Below are 18,289 nucleotides of genomic sequence, written 5' to 3'. Positions count from 1 at the left end.
GAAGCCTCTAACAGGTGTGACTACGCACATGAATGGAAAAATTTACCACAAGTTTACAAAAACTCAATAACGTTTATTCCTTCTTTGCACGCACGCAAAACAAACGAAAAGGACTACTTGTTCCAATAAATTAATCATCATAAACTGTATTTACAGCATGGTGGAACTTCTACAACGACACTCATGCAAACCTATATGTATCACACTGAACGAATGTCATCTCTAGGAACCCAAAGGCCTGAAAAAGAACACACACGCTTATAACTAAGTAGAACTGTAACACAACTGACTAAACAAACAGCACTAAGAAGCTGCTGAAAAACTCTACATATTAACTCCTCGATTGACCGGTGCCAATCTCTTTTCAATTCCGTTTTCAATAACACGCGAGTATAAAAACTGCAAAAGACTAGCATTAACTCATTTGCAAAAGTACTCTAAAGGAAAAGTCATCTAGCAAGCCTGCAAGAAAAGTACCCAAGGAATTTAGGTCTCTAGTGGTGTTGCTGGCAGGTGTTAAAACACCCACATTGAAACTCTCTTTGAATATCATATTACAAGACATTTACTTCTGCCCAAACCACCCACAACAAACAAATATGAAATTCACATAAAACGTAAAATTTCAAGCTACAGTTCTGTTTTTCCACCCCTCCCTTGTAATTTCCTTCGCAACCTCTATCTGGGTCATCATGCAATGATCATTGGGAAACGTTTTCCATCACAATCCAAGTACACTGTAATGGCTGCAAATAATATTCATTAAAACCTTTTGGCACTCTGATTAAAGACTAAAGCTTAAGCAAGATACTGACCCTCTTTGACCATAAAGAACTTGTAGTGTTCTCTGATCGAAATAACTATTTTTCAACCACGCTATCATGAATAACTTATTAGCAAATATCAACTCCTGTGTTATTCATTATAAATAATTGTTGCTTTGGACCTGGAGGTCCACAATTAAAACACAAAGATCTTAATGAACCTTGTGTGTGATACTGTGATTTATCAGGCCTGCCTGACAAAATCTATTATAACCTCATAATTTGAAAGTGACGCTACTGAGCAGCACCTGAACAGCATGTTTTGACTGAATTTGTGCTATAAAATGATTTGAAAAAAGGAAGTAAAAACACATTCTTGGAAAATTTGACCATTAGCATTATGTCTTCTATTGCATAATTATGGTAAAAGAAAAGATTCAAAAGAGCTTAGTTATTGAATCATAACCTTGTGAATGACTATGTTTGCCCATTAACCCCCTCCCCCCCCGCCGGGGATTATGAGCAGAGAAGTGAAGAAGTGAATGACTACATTCAAAGACAGACAAGAACCGCAAATATGAGACATAATATTACTTAACTATACTCTAAAGATGAGCCTTGCTTTATGATTGTGCATATTAAGTTAAATTTGCTTATAAAAAGTATTTGATAGCACAGTTACGCCATTTTAGTTTTAATGCAGCTACAGTGTCTTAATTAATTTACGTTACACACAGCACGGCAATATTGAAATTTAAGCTAAACAAATAACTGCCTTGATTTTTGATTAAGTTACAGTCCTTCCATGTAGTATTTCAGAACAACTGCTCAATCTCTATTTCAGCTTTTAAGCTTAGTTATAAAAATTAAAGCTCTCTTACAGAAAAAAAGAAAACATTAATTAAAAGTATTAACTACCTATAAGTAAAAGTAGAGTATTAAAAACAAATTACAGCATTACATAATCACATGTTATTAAACAGTCTAATTTACATTAAGCATTAATGCAATCAAGTAATTATTCTCACAAAAAAAAGGATGTAATTGCCAGCTACATATATATATTGCGTTTCACATTCGAAAGAACCATTACAGGAAATCACTCTGCTTTCAATTCTCAAACTGATATTTGTGCAAAATTAAACACATTGCAAACTAAAAGGCCAATTTTGATGCATAAAAATTCCAACTTGGCCCCAAGGCTTCAGGGAACAACACAAAAGCATTATTAATTATTGATCCCTGTATCTCGACGTGATTCCTTTTGTTTTATTCCCCTAGCCTCAGAGCCACATTAGAATTTTAAAATATCGAAATTGGCCTATTTTAAAGATAGTTAATTTATTATTATCAGGAATAGATCATCTCTTCCAGGTAAAATCCACGTCATCAGTGTGGCCTGGATGAAATTGTCATACTTGAATCAGAAAGGTGTCTTTGTCGACGCCCTGGGTCACCATCTTGCTTGCCACTTTTGTTTCCATTTAAAATGTCTTTTATATGTTGTACAATGAGGCTAATGGCCACTAAAAAGATTTGATAAAAAAAAGAAAAAAAGAGAATTTCTACCTATGACAAAGTTCCTGTCTAAAATAAGTCATATACCAGTAATTAGTCATATCTTCACATCACAAAGTACTAGCCCTGAAAAAGGTCTGATGTTTTGATGCATGTAAGATTCAAATGCTTGTTTGCAGAGTGTAATACTATTGTTAATGCTGCTAATTTGTCTGTGTTATAATGTGTATTAAGAAATGACAACAATCAGGGCCAAAAACTGCTTAAAAGATATTTTCAATGTTCTGTATGAGAGGATTTCATACCTGTATATACTTGCACATATGTATTTAGGAAATGCTGATCAAAATGGACTTCTAACTTAAATTCCAGCATTTATTGCTTGCACATACATGTACATGTACTTGAACCTTGGCCTTCATTCTTGTGATGAAAGTGAAAAGAGTTGCCTTAAGGAATATTTTAAGTATATAACTTTTTACTCTATTACCTGTGTTATCTGACCCTCTTGGTATTATCACATCAGCATACTTTTTTGTCTGAAAATTTTAAACCCATGAGTCAGCTTTATTATATTAGAACATACATACGCGAGCACAGTTGTACTAAAATTGCACATACACGTACTGTATTAATAAAACCGTAACTGGTTAACAAGTGAGTTGAGTATTAAAAACTTACTGGAAGACAAAATTCCTCAAATGCTGGCTTAACAAAATTTGCGTAGGTGGCCAACACTTGCTCAAGATCTCTTCCTCGCTCCTGAGTATCTCGTAACACTGCAATTTAAAGTGGTAAGCAAGTAAGCATGTGTGTAGTGGTGTATGATGGCATTATATGCCATCATACATAAGTATAGCTGAAATTGGCTTGTAATCATACTGACCCATCATCAATATGATGTCAACTTCCCGAAAGACTACAAAAGCGACATTCAACACAATCAGAATTGGTGGATGAACTATTATTTCTTTTATTATTTGTTCTTTTTATTTGATATCAGGGCAGCCTGACATTAATTAATGCCAGGCTATGAGCTAGTGCTGATACTACTTACAGCTGTAGGTAAAAACATAAAGTCTGCATACGGGCCAAGTGGCCCCATCAGGCTGGTGCATTCTCTGGTTTCACTCAATTCAGTAGCATGAAGTGACTCAAGGAGTATTTCTACTCCCCCACGGATGGGGTGCTAGTCCACTGCAGGGTTACCCCCAGCTTTGAGCTTGCTGGTACCTATTTATAATACACCTGGGTGAGAGAGGCACTGTGGGAGTAAAGTGTCTTGCCCAAGAACACAACACAATGCCCCTGACCGGGGCCCGAACCTGGACTCCTCAATCCAGAAGTGAGCATACTCACCATGAGGCCACTGTGCCTCCACACTTACAGCTGTACATTGTTAGTAGTTAAAGTTTTGTAACCACAATACACAACAAGGAGATGTTATTGAAAAGCTCCGGTCTGATGAGCCACTATGACTCATGTTAAATTCTGGTCTTTACTTTGTAAGACACTCTCAAGATTTTCTGAGTGCAAATAACAAGTACAAATGATCATCAATCATGTCATGCATAATACATACCTCTTCTTGATAATCTGGTATCGCTGTCTGTGTCAACAAATAACTTCATATCAAGCATGTCACGAATTTCCTTGAAATAGATTGTTAAGATCCCCTCAAAGAGTATTACATCAGCAGGGTATATTGTGATAGACTCGTTTTGTCTACAAAAGAAACATTAAACAAATATCACTATACAACACAACCAAACTTCTCAAAACTTGGATGGACGACTTCAGAGTGAGAAAGGATCTAGTGAGGTGTGCACTGCGTATTGCCTTGACAGGATAACTGAGTTCAAGATAGAAATGTTCAACTGCATCAATATCTTATTCAAAATTATCATTTTATACTTTAAATATTAGAAAACTAGAGCACCAACAGTATATTAAAGCAGTGGCAGATCTAGAACTTGAGCTAAAGGGGGGGGGGGGGAGCGGAGGTAGGGGGTTATTTTTTGGCCTGCCCTGCTGGCTTTTCTTCCTTCTGCAATCCGCCACTGTATTAAAGCAACCAGGTACATTGTAAATTAAAGCAATTATTTTATGTTTCCTCTTTTATCACAGGCAAGTTACCTTGTAGCATTAACAGCATCATATATTGGTATTTTAACAGTTTCACCAGCTTTAGCTTTCCGCAGAGTATCAAGCGTCATCTCATAATCAAAAGCATCTTTAAAAAAGGATTTCACATGTAAGTCACTTAAAATTACACCAATTAAGTAATGATCCCGATAAGAATTGTAGCATTTTCTATTATTCTGTGGCAATAGGCTTTCCCCACATTGAAACTGTTGTGTTTTCATATGGAGAATGTATCAACCGATGGAAAGCAGGTTTATGATATAAAATATATTTTAACTCTATTTTGAAAGGTAGTTTCCTTTGTGTTAAAACATTCAACCAATCACAACAGTGGTGAACAAAGACAATAAAAACTTCCGATTTCCCAATGTTCCCCACATAGGATTACTGTGGTATTTAGACTCAGAAGAGGTTTTGTTGAAAGGAAGATAGTTGATCAATTACGCATAAATATATATACAGCTGCCTGAAGTTTTGGTAGAGTTTGTTGATTGGGCCAATCAGAATTATGATACAACAATAGCAAAGTTGCACAAAAGTTAGCACCTTTTTGCATTCCTTGCCACGTGGTGCTATCGTTCTTATATTAACACAATCATGCAGTGGAAAGGACATGTTTTGTTCATCGATTATTCCAGTCTCCCTGGCCATTATTTGAAGCAAGCTTTAGCTCTGATGATTTTGGAAAAAAAGTTAGAAGAAATTTACTCTCAATTTTTAAAACCTCCAGATGTTTTGAGCCAAATTTCTGTTCTCCCTGATTTATATTTTTGAAAATAAAATACTAGCATAATGGCCTGGGATATATACAGACTCATGGAGAAGGGTACTGAGCTGCCTTCAGTAAGTCAAAAAGACAGCACTAGATTTTTATGTCAAGCTAAAAAAGGAAACAAGGAAATAAACAATAATATTTTAACAACACTGACAGATGAAGAAAATTATTGCAAAGAAAAACAAATCAGAAGTTTCACCTGGGTGATCAAAGTCAAAATTTCCCACTTTTGCATCCTTAGCTTCGTCTTCCGAAAGTTCTCTGTAAAAGCTGTCCTGACTGACAATCACGACTCTTCTTGATTCTACTCCATCCTGACCCAGCTGTTCCATTATTTTAGAACAAACTGTTGACTATAAACAATTGTGAAAACACATGAAGACCTTTTCCCTTTCAATTGAATCACAAAGGAAGAAGCATGAAGTCTTTTCCTTACAGTTGAAACATTGTTTCACCTTCTACCTTTCAAATAATTTGACATAAATTCAGTGTGCAAGCGACTGTGAAAGCCCTGTTAACTGGTCAGCGGATGTTCGAAACTGTCTAACAGGAAGAGGAGTGAAGGAGTGACGAAGAAAATGTTCCATCCATACCGACAACTTGGAAAATATTACTTTCCAAGTTAAAAGGGAAATAAATTCCGTGTTTTCACTGAGTAATAAAAAAGCTGATGGAAAATTGAAAAATGGGAAATGCAGAAAAAGATAACCCCTGAAAGGAAGCGGCCAGGAATATCGAATTGCGAAGTGTTTTCACTCCAAACTTATATTTCTCTGTTACCATTGCTAATGCTATATAAGCTTACAGACCGATTTCACCCGATAAAAATGGTGTAAAGTTTTCCAAACAACTCAGATCAAAACAGTTCGACTATGAGTGATCCATCAACGTGATAACTTAGCTGAGATCAAAGAATCTACCTCAGCTGTTTCAGGCATCAAGCCCACGAATTTCACGAGCCCCACACCAAAGAGAGCGGATATCCTGCCGCAAAATACTTGTTTGACGTTCTCTCAAAGTAGAATGCTATCCACTTAGTACATTCAAGTGTGAAGGTTTACATTTTTACACGTTTACTCCAGGAGCAGATTAAATATTGTTGCGGGTCAAAGCCGGTCAAGTTATTAGCTTGCAGAAACAAGGAAATGAAAGTTTGCAGCACTCTTTTCCCTAAAACACCTTTGCAAAATGACTTGTTAAGTGACTGTTACCTTTCCAGAAGCTGATCCACCAGCAACTCCGATAAGGAACGGTTTTGGAGGAGTGTTCTTTATCAGCTCTCTTCTCACCGGCACAAAGTCAGAAACAGACGCCATCTTTATGACCAACTGATACTGTCAGGGACGGGAGGGACAGGAATTTCCCTTCGACGATTCTGTGACAAATCAGCCAATGGCCCGGCGTGACACGACAACAGTTCACACAATCTCAAAAAATCTTGAATATCTAATAACAAAATGGCTACCCGCGGCGTTTTCTTACGGAAAACCTTGACTTGTTTAATCTCTCGTTCAAACAACCGATTGAGAATGAATTATTTGAACTGTGTTCGCTGCCTGTCGCTGTCGTATGGCACGAAAGCTTCGAAAGCTGGCAGTCCCAAAGAGAAAAACATTTACGATGTTGCGATCGTTGGCGGGGGTGCCATGGGCTCATCTTCGGCTTACTTTCTAGCGAGCAGATTGACACATGAAATGGGTAAAATCTGCGTGATTGAGCGTGATCCTACGGTAAGTGAGGTTTGCTAAGTGTACTGCTTCCTCTAGTCTTTCTACATACCTGCAACTTTTTTCGAGTGTCCTGAGCACTCTCGAAATATATTAGAAAACCTAATGATCTGATAGATAGCTTAAGATACACGCATATGTACCCAAACATAGCTAAACATTTCAGAAGGTATTCCGTTCCGAAGGCGTACCCAAACACATTTCGAACACTACTCCGATCAAGTCTAGGAAGTATTACATAACAACCTCTAGTTGACGTAACCCGGGTGGGGGTGGGGGAGGGGGAATTCCGTTTAAAAAGGACGAGGGTACTCGTCAGAACTTTTGAGAAAAATCCCTAGAAAGTACCAGGATCCTATGGGCGTAGCTTGAAATTTTTCAACCCTAAGAGGTAGCAATTCTAAACCAACACATTAACTGACTACACACTTTTACTGATGAGTTGTGAATTTCTGGTGTAAATGAGACCAAAATTAAAAATCAGTTGATTGTCAAATATCTCTTTTCATATTTTCTTGGCTCAATACCCTAAAAGGTAGTATAAAAGCTCCCATTGTGGACTTTTTGAGGCTGAATTGAGTACCCTAGGAGGTGCCAAAACTGCTTTTTTTAACCCCTAAAGGGTGCAACAAGCACCCCCGTCCTTTCTATATGGGACTCCCCCTTCCCCCTGCATAGCGTCATTTACATGCAATTTCTTTCTTGCATTTATTCGAGCATACATGTTCAATGACCATGTTTCAGTTAGGCAGCAATGGCCCAAATTTTTCAGCTACAACTGTACAATGTTAGTGTGAGAAATTGGTCCGTAGGGCATGAGGACTTGGTGATCTGAGGTGGAAGTTTTTTCAACCCCCTGAATTGAATAAGTGAGAAGATACCAACGGTTGTTTAGATTATCTATACACTAGAGTAACCAATGTGATAAAATAAAGTTATAAATTAGTAACCAGAGTAAAATTAGCATAATTTACCACTTGAGATGTACATGTAGTAACGTTGAGGGATATATTTGATAATCTCTGTGTTTCTTTTTTTATTTCATAAAGTACTCAAATGCATCAACAACATTGTCACTTGCATCAATTAGACAGCAGTTCTCCTTGGCTGAAAATGTTCAAATGTCGCAACAGAGCTTTCGATTTCTCTCAGAAATAGACCAACATTTGGCAGTTGAGGGGTGTGACCCCCCTGACATCCAACTCAGGAGACAAGGTTATCTGTTTCTGGCAAGCAAGAATGGGGAAGAAATACTAAAGAAAAATCATGCACTTCAAAGGTAAACTTGTGGAAATACAGAATTATGTATAATTTTGCAGTAAGTACTTTGTAAGTAATTGCATGGTCATGCATGCATAGCCAAAATAATTCAAAAGCAGCTGAAAATCAGCGATACCTCTGAGCACCCTTGGAATACATTCAGAACATGCCGGAACACACCCAAATTGACACACAAAAATATGAAACACTCTGGCACATTATACAGGATTTTGCACGTACATTGAAAGTCCTTGAATTTGAAATCAAAATTTTAAAGACCTTAAAGTCTGACTGAATGATAGGGCCCTTAAATACCTTACAATATCTTGTTTGACTGTTTGGCTAATACAATAATTTGTTATGTTACTAATTAGGCAAAAAAAAAAACAGTTGTCCACACCCAGCTCATACAATAAGGGAAATGATTTGTTAGCCATTAAGTACCATTGTTCATAGTGGACTGGACTGGAAAAATGTAGACGTGAACAAATCTGTCAGGTTTCACTTAAACCTTAAGTGTCACATACTACATTCAAATGGTATTCTTTTAACTGGATAGAGTCCTTGAAAAATTGGAATTGTGTCCTGGAATTTCCTTGAAATTTAGTCCTTATGAATTTTAAATCCAAAAAGAGTTTGATTCCTGATTTATTGAAAGTCAGAATAGTTTATAACAGAGGATAGTCAGGAATGGACAAAAATATTTATTTCACTTTCCAAATGGGTCTGAGTGCCTTAGTGCCGGGGAAATGATTGTCATGCCAATTTAACAGACCAATAATAATTATTTTGAAATATGGCGTGACCTTTAGGGGACTAATAAACAATTGTAAAAAGAAATCACTTTAAAATTCATGCACAAATAACCAATTTCTTTTGTCATTGATAAGTCCCCTAAATCCCAGCATCTGCATTATCAAAAATGGCCCATTAGGAAGTAACTGGATTCATTCAACCTGAGAGGTTTCATAATTTTTAGAACAAAGAGAAAAAAATTCTCCTCTCAGTAATACAACAGTCAGGGGTTAAGTAGATGGAGAGGAGAACACAATTTAATTTATTCCAGGAGCTTAAGAGTGTGACATGATTCTTGTTCTTTTAGAAGCATGTTAGGTTTTTATACATGGAATGAAGTGTCTGGTTAAATCTTGATAACTTGGTAATAGACCTCTTGGCCACTGGGGCAGATACAGGTTTTTGAGAAGGGGTCCTTCAGGAAATGGGACTTCCAGCATTCTCAGGCCAAGTCAGTATGTTGTAATCTATGGCTCTTTTTTTTTTTTAATTTAGGGGGTGAAGGACCGAACCCCCTGAGCCCTCTAGATCTACCCCAGGGCCAGTAATCTTTGCTCTTGACTGCAAATCTTAACTGAAAGTATCTTGAAAAATATAGTTTCAGCTAGATATCTAATCTGGGCAGGGCTCAGCTTTGAGATGTTAAATGAAGTTGTCCTCATGACGTGAATAATCTATATTTCAGGAAGTTAGACTGCCATGTCATTCTTCTTTCACCAAGTGAACTCAGTGAGCGATTTCCTTGGATTAACACAGACGGCATCGCACTTGCTTCATTGGGTTAGCATTACAAATTATTATAGGGAGTAATGTACCACAGTGTATTAGCAGAAATTAACATTAATTACAAGCAGTTAACTGAGAGACATCAGGTTTTTTAGTTTATTTAAAAAGAGTACGTAGTACATACTGCAGTATAGTACTGTAGGTTTTGAATTGTGAGACGAAAAGCTTTGTGTAAAAGTTTCTGGCTTAACTGAGTTCCTATGGAATATTTCTAGTACATGTCCACTGTCCCACAAATTTACTCCCTATTGATGAGTAATTAAGGGTTTACATGTACCTTGACTGGGCCACACCCAATAGATCAGAACATTTATTTGCTAATGTCATTATAGGGACACAGTCAGCTGGCGCACGTGCACATTAGATACCATTCCATAACCAATTTGATATCACAGAGACACGATCCATACTGTTTCTAACCAAATATGATAAAAATAATATCATAGGACGTGCAAAAGCATGCACACTCAAAAACAGGTTTTTCAGTAAACAATTGAAAATCAAGCAAAACACTGTGAAGATTGAAGCAGATTTCTAGATGTACTTTGATTTCAGGTTGAGGTGAACTTTTTTCAAAATGAAGAAACTAGTGTCCAGGTCAGCACAGTCCCAAAGTTGACAGTGTCCCTTTAAGGTCCATTCTGCACAAAAATCGAGATATACTTGCGCAGTACTCTGCACGCATTGCAGGCCTACAATGGTATTTGCTTCCCAATATTTCAGGTACAGGAAGTGAAGGTTGGTTTGATCCATGGTCTTTACTGAATGCCTTCAAGAGGAAGGCTGTTTCTCTGGACGTGGAATACATAACTGGCGAGGCTGTAGACTTTGATACAGATTACAATGGCCAAATAAACAGCATTAAGGTTTGGACTATCAGAAGAATACCAACTTAAATTACAGCAAACAGTTTATTTTTATATAGTACTTCTTTCCTGTTTTGGAAATGGTGGGGAAGATGGCTGAAACCAAATTTGTAGAGTATTTCATCGCACCGCAAACGTAAAAAAACAACGTTTAGAAAGACGAGAGGGCGATACTAGCCGGGAATTTGAACTAATTACTGGGAATCGGGATAATCAAAACCATTTCTGGGAAATTCGAGATAAACTATCAGCTAGCGCATTGCAAAAAATATGGGGAGTAGTGGGTCAGTAGTATAGATAATTGAATGATACTTTGAGTAATTAAGGATTTACACCGCAAGTGATATTTGAAAATTCTTTCAAATTACTCTCACCTAAAGGCTCGTGCAGTTATTTTGGGAACGTTTTCAAATGTTACATGTAAGCGTGAGGAAAATCGTTAGTTGCTCGAACTTTCATTCAGATAATCATTTATTATGTAACCGACTGAGAAAATTACAAGTGCGCACGCGTTAAATTTCACCGCAAATTAGAAACTAAAGATAACTTAGCCTGTTTTCGGCCAATCCCAATGAAGTATGTTTCTCTGTTATATAATAACGATAGAAACCCGTTATTGGTTACTGGTCTCTGTTTCATTTGTATTTTCTCTGAACCTGTCGTATCTTTGGGTAGGTGATAACCAGTTCCTCTCCGAATAATGTGCAAACCATCCACTGTGGAGTCGTGGTTAATGCTGCAGGTCCGAAGGCAGGGCATCTCGCAAAGAAGCTTGGGATACATTTACCAGTCGAACCAAGAAAGCGGTGCGTGTTTGTGCTAGATTGCCCAGAAGCACCCGGGAGAGATGAAATGCCGCTTGTTGTTGATTGTACCGGTACATATGTTCGCCCTGAAGGAGGATGTTACATTTCTGGATTGTCTCCAGAGAAAGTAAGTATGATTAGTGCAAACATTCTCCTTCTTATGTAGCCTTACTTTGTTTCTGAAGTTCAAAACATGACGAGCGTTGAAGGGTGGACAGACATGCCAGAAATCACTCTTTTCCTACGGCATTTTTGACACTGAGTCACGAATAAACACCTTGTCTACAAGGCAAAGCAAGTGTTCTGAATAAACTGTTACTGATTTTCTTCGATCAATAGTTGTTCTAATTCGAATAAATCCACGAACAATCGTGGTATATCAGCTTAAGTGTTTCGTTCAATTCACGAATGAAAGGACAGACACGAACAGACTGGTCTGTGCACTGATGATAATCAAAGAGAGATGATGGACTGTACTTTAATAATAATTTTACACTCCACTGACTCAGTGCCAGATTATCGGCATCCACCAACGCGCTGTTTTTCAAATTTATTGACAAGAGATAGAGACCACTACGAAGAGGTAATTCTAAAACACACCGATTAGCCTTATTTTTTTTACAATGGTGTCGGTTTTTTTCTCCCATTTAGGAGGATGATCATGAATCTTCAGACTTCGAGGTCGACTATGATTTCTTTACAGAGAAAATATGGCCAAATCTGGCTCATAGAATCCCTGCGTTTGAATGCGTCAAGGTGAGATCTGTAGCAACTGGTAAGGCCCATGGTCCTCCCCCGAACTCCTTCTCGGGGAGGAACGTGTAACGGACTTGAGAGAGCAGCGGAATTCAGGTCTAACCCCAGTATTAAATTCGTTGGTACCCATTTATACACCAGAGTCATTTGGAGAGAGCCACTCTGAGTTAAAGTAAAGTATTTTGCCCGCTAAGAACAGGACGCAATGATCCTGATCAGGATTCGAACACGTGCAGCCGATTCAGAGTTCAGCGCGCCTCTTACAACGCAAAGCCTAGGCAAACACATAATCAATAAGATAATCTTATAATGAGCCCACAAACGTTTTATTTTTTGGGGCCCCCTTTGCGCCAGCCGGCGCTATGGGGATGAGTAAGTGAGTGAGTGACATACGTTTTTTCATGCGCGGTTGTTTCGATATACAATTCGGTGTGCGTTTAGTATACATTGTATTTTAATTTCTCTTTGTTGTGTTAGGTCCAGAGCGCCTGGGCCGGCCATTATGAGTACAACACACTGGATCAAAATGCCATTATTGGACGACATCCCCAAATAAGGAATCTTATTTTTGTGAACGGCTTCAGCGGTCATGGTATTCAGCAGTCTCCCTCTGCCGGGCGAGCCGTCAGTGAATTAATCTTGGACGGTGGTTTTCAAACAATTGACCTCACAGCACTTGGTTACGAACGTGTTTTAAGGAATGAACCAATGAGAGAGCTTAACATTGTTTAGTTAGGTAAGTATTAATTTATTTAGTGATTAGCCTGTTCCGGGTGTTCAGTTAGTTGGTGAACCACATGCCGCGTCCGGCGAGGAGTGGTAAGTGGAAGTGAATGTAAGGTTAGGGGTTCCGAACTCACTGAACAAAACGCCGGACTCAAAGCGTGTTTGAACCTAACACTCAGCACCCTCAATGAATTTTGAGTAATTTATTGAAGTTGTACATAACTTAACGCTATTGAATAGCGCGGGAGAGTTGAAGGAAATAAAATATGCATTACTGATAGAGTAAAACAACAAACCGAAACAGTTTTTACTTAATCATTTTTAACCTTAGTTAGCAGTAGATTTTTAATCCTAGTTCTAGTTTTAAACCTTAGTTTTAGTATCACGTTTTTAGCTTTTATTATTTTTGTATTTTAAAACTACCCTCACCCGGACGATCACACTGTACGAACTATGCTAGCTTTGTTAGTTATTTATTGTTAATTTAGTTCACGCAATTGTCCCTGATTTTTCTCCATGCTACAGGGGATTTCAATCACATTTTAAATAAAAGATCAACCGGATAACATTAACTTAACCAACGTTACGATTCCCCATAACACCATTGGCAGTATCAAATCTAAACTTTTTGTACATGTTAGGCAGGTAAGGTAAGGTAAGGTAATTTATTTTACGTCAAGAACACGGGGAGTGGTTGCCCAAGTCTCCCGAGCCAGGGGCTCATGATAAAAGTGTTTGACATACCATGTTAAAAAAAAGATTTAAAAACTATATATTAAAAAATACAAAATTATTATACTATTAATATCTTAAAAAATATGCGTTAAAAATACAATATTGAAAAACGATAAAAATACAACATGTCTATAAAGGAATCATTTAAGACAAGAACTGCATTGGCAGCCACCAAAGTTTGTTGTATTAAGATGATTAATAAAAGCTGGAACGTTTGCTGCATTTTTTGCTGCCGGCGGTAACTGATTCCAAATTCTAGAGATGATATAAGAATACGAGCCGTGGAAGAATCTACTATTGTAAGGGCGTTGTTCTACGTTTAGCCCGCTGCTTCTAAGATTGTATGGCGTGACCCGGGGCTTGAATAAGTTGGTGATATAACGTGGGCCATTTTCTTTAAAACACTTAAAAAATATTATCAGAGATTGTTCAAAACGTCTATGTTCTAGCGTTCTCATGCCCAGCAGTTTGAGTAATGACTCGTAATTAGAAGTTTTCCCCGTGTTCATTACTGTTCGTAGACCGTAGTAGTTAGCGTCTTCCACTTTTTTGTTGAGCGTTTTACCTATACCAATCAGTAAAGAATTACAATATTCAAAATGCGGTATTATAAAGTTCCTGTATAAAAGTAATAAAGTATCTATGGGTACTAAGCGCTTGTGGCGACGAAGTGCGGCAATCTTAGCGTATACTCTTTTCAGCATTACATTTGTGTGCTCTTTGAAAGATAACTTATTGTCCAGACATACTCCAAGGATCTTTAAATGTTCTTTGATATCGATTACGGTGCCATCAAACTCCACTTCGTAATTGTATGTTGAATTCCCAAGAATCATTGCTTGTGTCTTGTCCCCGTTGGCTTGAAGATAGTTGTAGTTAAGCCAGGTAGATAGTTTTTCCGTGTCTTGATTTAAGACGTGTTGAGGCACAAGAGGACTTTCGTCCGCCGTATATTCGGTTGTATCATCCGCGTAGAGGCGGAGGGAAGAGACGGAAACAGATTCGTTCATGTCGTTCATAAAGATGTTAAACAGTAAGGGGCTAAGGAGACTTCCCTGCGGGACGCCGCACTGTAAAAGTGACCAGCTAGAGCACGTATTATTGCATATTACCCTAACAAAACCTAAGAATTTATGGAGTCTAATTGTTTGCCAAGGTATTAAACGCTGGGTGAAGAGGGAAGGGTCGGGGAGCTTTGGCGCTAACTACCAGACTAGCTTTCTTACTATACATATCTCTATAAATCAAGCCCTAACCTCTCCTCTCTCCCCTATACCCCTTGCATGACCTTGCATAAAGCCCCGACCAAACGATCACAACATTTCAACGCAACATATGGCAACATTGTTGGGAGCAACATACGACATGTTGCAAGCGTTTGGCCACCGTGTTGTGACAGTCGGGTGTTGGCTCACATCTGGCCATTTTCAAACTTGAGCCAATAACACACAGCATGCCGCAACACGTCGCAACAGGGAGGACATACGGGCGCAATATGTTGCGCCCAACAATGTTGGAATACGTTGCGTTGAAATGTTGCGATCGTTTGTTCGGGGCTTAACCCAGGGCTGATGTTAACTTAGCTCGGATGGAATCATACTAAGCGTCTTGTATATTGAGGGTCCACAATAGGGTTCTCAAATCCCACTTTCCCGCCCATTTTTCACTGTTAATCCCGCCATCCCGCCCTTTTTTGTCTGGAATCCCGATCCCGCCTACTTTTCAAAGACGTTTCTGCGTTAATTATTATTTTTTTAAATTAATAATTATATACAGGCAAAAACTAACGATAGATAAATCCGACGTTTCAGCTACATCTTGGCGCCATTGTCAAGGGAAACTAATTAAATATGCGATTTCAAGAGTAACTAAGAGTTCAGAGTTTCTAATTTGCATAAGTTAGACAAAGACTTTAGCGCGAACTGAGTCTGATTGTACATTTAAACACGGTCGTAATTGTTTAATAAGTAACATCTCATTAATGAGACAATCAAACTTGTTGTGGCATTTTTTCAACACGCTAAAACAATTGCGAAGGTCATCCGGAATCCTGCCTGCGTGTCTATTATCATAGTGATTGCGTACTGACGAGGTCTTGCTTCTATGTCCATCAACCCGTACGAACAGATGGCCACGGGTGTAACCGACATAACCAGCATCGCACTGGTCACACTTGAAGTTATACACAACGCATTGTTGATCAATGAGCTGAGGCTTAGGTTCGCTTGTCGGGAACTCCTGGGCAATCTTGCGGCTCGTAAACACCGGTTGAACACTGGTCTGCAGCTTCACACTGAGATCTTTCAACTGTGTCTTCACGATATTAGCAGACTCCTGGTCTTTAAAGGGTATGACAACCCGAGTAGTGTTTTCTGTCGTAGATCTGGACCGTAATAAGGGCTGGTCAGCGACCTTTAAATTTAGGAAGGTTTTGACAGTGGAGTCAACAAGGTGCTTGGGATATTTCAGTTTAGAGAAAACAGACTTCAGTCGTTCGCACTCCTCAGTGAAGTAGGACCATGACGAAGACAGGCGATGTGTGCGATCGAGCATAGTTGTCAATAGTCCGCGCTTGTACCTATTATCGACATGACTGTGGTAATGGAGAAGCAGACCACTGTTTGTTGGCTTCACAAACACTTTAGTTTCAATACGAGGCGTTCTGTTTAGGAGTTGAGTACCGAGAAAGGGAAGCATTCCATCATTATCGACCTCCATAGTGAAGTTGATGGCGTGGTGAGCGTGGTTGAGGGTGTTAAGAAAGTCCCTAGCTGTAGACAAATCGGGCATCACAGTGAATGTGTCGTCAACATATCGACGATAGTAAGGTGGCAGCTTGCCCTCAACATCTAGTTTCTCTTCAATAGACGACATGAATACGTTGGCTAGCAAGGACCCAAGGGGTGACCCCATCGCTACTCCGTCGATCTGTTCATACAGGGATCCATTAAATTGGAAAAGCTGCCCCTTGGTGGCCACACCCAAAAGATCAATAAGGTCTTGCTTTGAAATGTTCAAATCATACTCGGAAATAAACCAGTTGTTTCTAAAGGCTCTGTCTGCGAGAATCGTAATGGTTTCATCCAAAGGTACATTCGTGAACAAGGAGGACACATCATAGGACACCAGCAAGTCACCAGGTGTTATGTTGAGGTCTCGCGGTAGTTCGTTCACAAAATCGAAAATGTCCGTGACTGTGTACTGATTTAACGACAACGGTGTGAGCTTGTTGTCCAACCATTTCGCCAAAGCATAATTATACGTATTAGTCGCTGATAGGATTGGTCGCATGGCTAATTTCTCCTTGTGTGTTTTCGGCAACCCGTATGGAGGTCGAAAATGATGGAATGCTTCCCTTTCTCGGTACTCAACTCCTAAACAGAGCGCCTCGTATTGAAACTAAAGTGTTTGTGAAGCCAACAAACAGTGGTCTGCTTCTCCATTACCACAGTCATGTCGATAATAGGTACAAGCGCGGACTATTGACAACTATGCTCGATCGCACACATCGCCTGTCTTCGTCATGGTCCTACTTCACTGAGGAGTGCGAACGACTGAAGTCTGTTTTCTCTAAACTGAAATATCCCAAGCACCTTGTTGACTCCACTGTCAAAACCTTCCTAAATTTAAAGGTCGCTGACCAGCCCTCATTACGGTCCAGATCTACGACAGAAAACACTACTCGGGTTGTCATACCCTTTAAAGACCAGGAGTCTGCTAATATCGTGAAGACACAGTTGAAAGATCTCAGTGTGAAGCTGCAGACCAGTGTTCAACCGGTGTTTACGAGCCGCAAGATTGCCCAGGAGTTCCCGACAAGCGAACCTAAGCCTCAGCTCATTGATCAACAATGCGTTGTGTATAACTTCAAGTGTGACCAGTGCGATGCTGGTTATGTCGGTTACACCCGTGGCCATCTGTTCGTACGGGTTGATGGACATAGAAGCAAGACCTCGTCAGTACGCAATCACTATGATAATAGACACGCAGGCAGGATTCCGGATGACCTTCGCAATTGTTTTAGCGTGTTGAAAAAATGCCACAACAAGTTTGATTGTCTCATTAATGAGATGTTACTTATTAAACAATTACGACCGTGTTTAAATGTACAATCAGACTCAGTTCGCGCTAAAGTCTTTGTCTAACTTATGCAAATTAGAAACTCTGAACTCTTAGTTACTCTTGAAATCGCATATTTAATTAGTTTCCCTTGACAATGGCGCCAAGATGTAGCCGAAACGTCGGATTTATCTATCGTTAGTTTTTGCCTGTATATGTTTATCTAAATCATTGTTGATTAAATTAATAATTGATTTAATTATTACCACCGAAACTTTGTAAAAATAGATATCGCATAAAAGATCACAAAAAGATTCAATAGGTAGCAGATAAGTAAGCACAAATGATTATAACGTTTCTTTCTGTAAACTGTTTACTGCTTTGTTTTCTTTTGTCTACGTATCAGTGGCAGAAAATGATTTTTCATTACCATATTCTAAAGATGGCCCGTAAACACACCTGACAGTTTCTTTGAAAGCTTTCAGGATCTTCACTTTCCTTGAAATCTGGGCTCAGAACTTTTCTTTCCGAATGAAGGCATTCCCGCTCGCACATACATGGCGAAACAATT

At 38.8% G+C, this 18,289-nt stretch overlaps 3 protein-coding genes across 4 annotated transcripts; 1 reads left to right on the top strand and 2 right to left on the bottom strand.

The window, feature by feature from the left end:
* Window positions 1-52: 52 nt before the first annotated feature.
* LOC110062065 (uridine-cytidine kinase 2-B-like) lies at window positions 53-7,115 on the bottom strand. 2 transcript variants are annotated; one of them, XM_020768923.2, is made up of 9 exons: window positions 6,982-7,115; window positions 6,414-6,577; window positions 5,402-5,555; window positions 4,419-4,515; window positions 3,865-4,007; window positions 2,964-3,061; window positions 2,773-2,821; window positions 2,183-2,290; window positions 53-238 (listed from the first exon to the last, which is right to left on the bottom strand). In XM_020768923.2, exons 2-9 carry the CDS (start codon window positions 6,516-6,518, stop codon window positions 201-203), a joined length of 792 nt encoding a protein of 263 aa, XP_020624582.2. In that variant the 5' UTR covers window positions 6,519-6,577; window positions 6,982-7,115; the 3' UTR covers window positions 53-200. The 2 variants fall into 2 exon arrangements, with proteins under 2 accessions (XP_020624582.2, XP_089130707.1); XM_089274581.1 differs by lacking the exons at window positions 6,414-6,577; window positions 6,982-7,115 and adding an exon at window positions 5,639-5,836.
* LOC110062063 (FAD-dependent oxidoreductase domain-containing protein 1-like) lies at window positions 6,604-14,094 on the top strand. Its single transcript, XM_020768922.2, has 7 exons — window positions 6,604-6,932; window positions 7,979-8,208; window positions 9,670-9,764; window positions 10,494-10,636; window positions 11,312-11,569; window positions 12,094-12,198; window positions 12,676-14,094. Exons 1-7 carry the CDS (start codon window positions 6,660-6,662, stop codon window positions 12,928-12,930), a joined length of 1,359 nt encoding a protein of 452 aa, XP_020624581.1. The 5' UTR covers window positions 6,604-6,659; the 3' UTR covers window positions 12,931-14,094.
* A 1,318-nt stretch (window positions 14,095-15,412) lies between these two features.
* Window positions 15,413-16,986, bottom strand: LOC149102066 (uncharacterized). Its single transcript, XM_089274578.1, has one exon. It carries the CDS (start codon window positions 16,948-16,950, stop codon window positions 15,559-15,561), a length of 1,392 nt encoding a protein of 463 aa, XP_089130704.1. The 5' UTR covers window positions 16,951-16,986; the 3' UTR covers window positions 15,413-15,558.
* Window positions 16,987-18,289: the final 1,303 nt, after the last annotated feature.

This window comes from Orbicella faveolata, unplaced genomic scaffold (genome assembly GCF_042242905.1).
Source record: "Orbicella faveolata isolate gen_17 unplaced genomic scaffold, um_ofav_v1 contig_36, whole genome shotgun sequence".
Taxonomy (NCBI): Eukaryota; Metazoa; Cnidaria; class Anthozoa; order Scleractinia; family Merulinidae; genus Orbicella; species Orbicella faveolata.
This window is presented reverse-complemented; position numbering and strand designations above follow the sequence as displayed.

Excerpts from the sequence above, each read along its gene's own strand:
- LOC110062065 (XM_020768923.2), bottom strand. The coding sequence starts at position 6,518 with ATGGCGTCTGTTTCTGACTTTGTGCCGGTGAGAAGAGAGCTGATAAAG. Across the intron at positions 4,516-5,401 it reads TTTTGACTTTGATCACCCAG|ATGCTTTTGATTATGAGATG; the intron begins GTGAAACTTCTG and ends CCTTTTTTAAAG. Across the intron at positions 239-2,182 it reads AAGACACCTTTCTGATTCAA|GCCTTTGGGTTCCTAGAGAT; the intron begins GTATGACAATTT and ends GTTCTTTTTCAG.
- LOC110062063 (XM_020768922.2), top strand. The coding sequence starts at position 6,660 with ATGGCTACCCGCGGCGTTTTCTTACGGAAAACCTTGACTTGTTTAATC. Across the intron at positions 10,637-11,311 it reads GCCAAATAAACAGCATTAAG|GTGATAACCAGTTCCTCTCC; the intron begins GTTTGGACTATC and ends ATCTTTGGGTAG. Across the intron at positions 12,199-12,675 it reads CTGCGTTTGAATGCGTCAAG|GTCCAGAGCGCCTGGGCCGG; the intron begins GTGAGATCTGTA and ends TTGTTGTGTTAG.
- LOC149102066 (XM_089274578.1), bottom strand. The coding sequence starts at position 16,950 with ATGCGACCAATCCTATCAGCGACTAATACGTATAATTATGCTTTGGCG.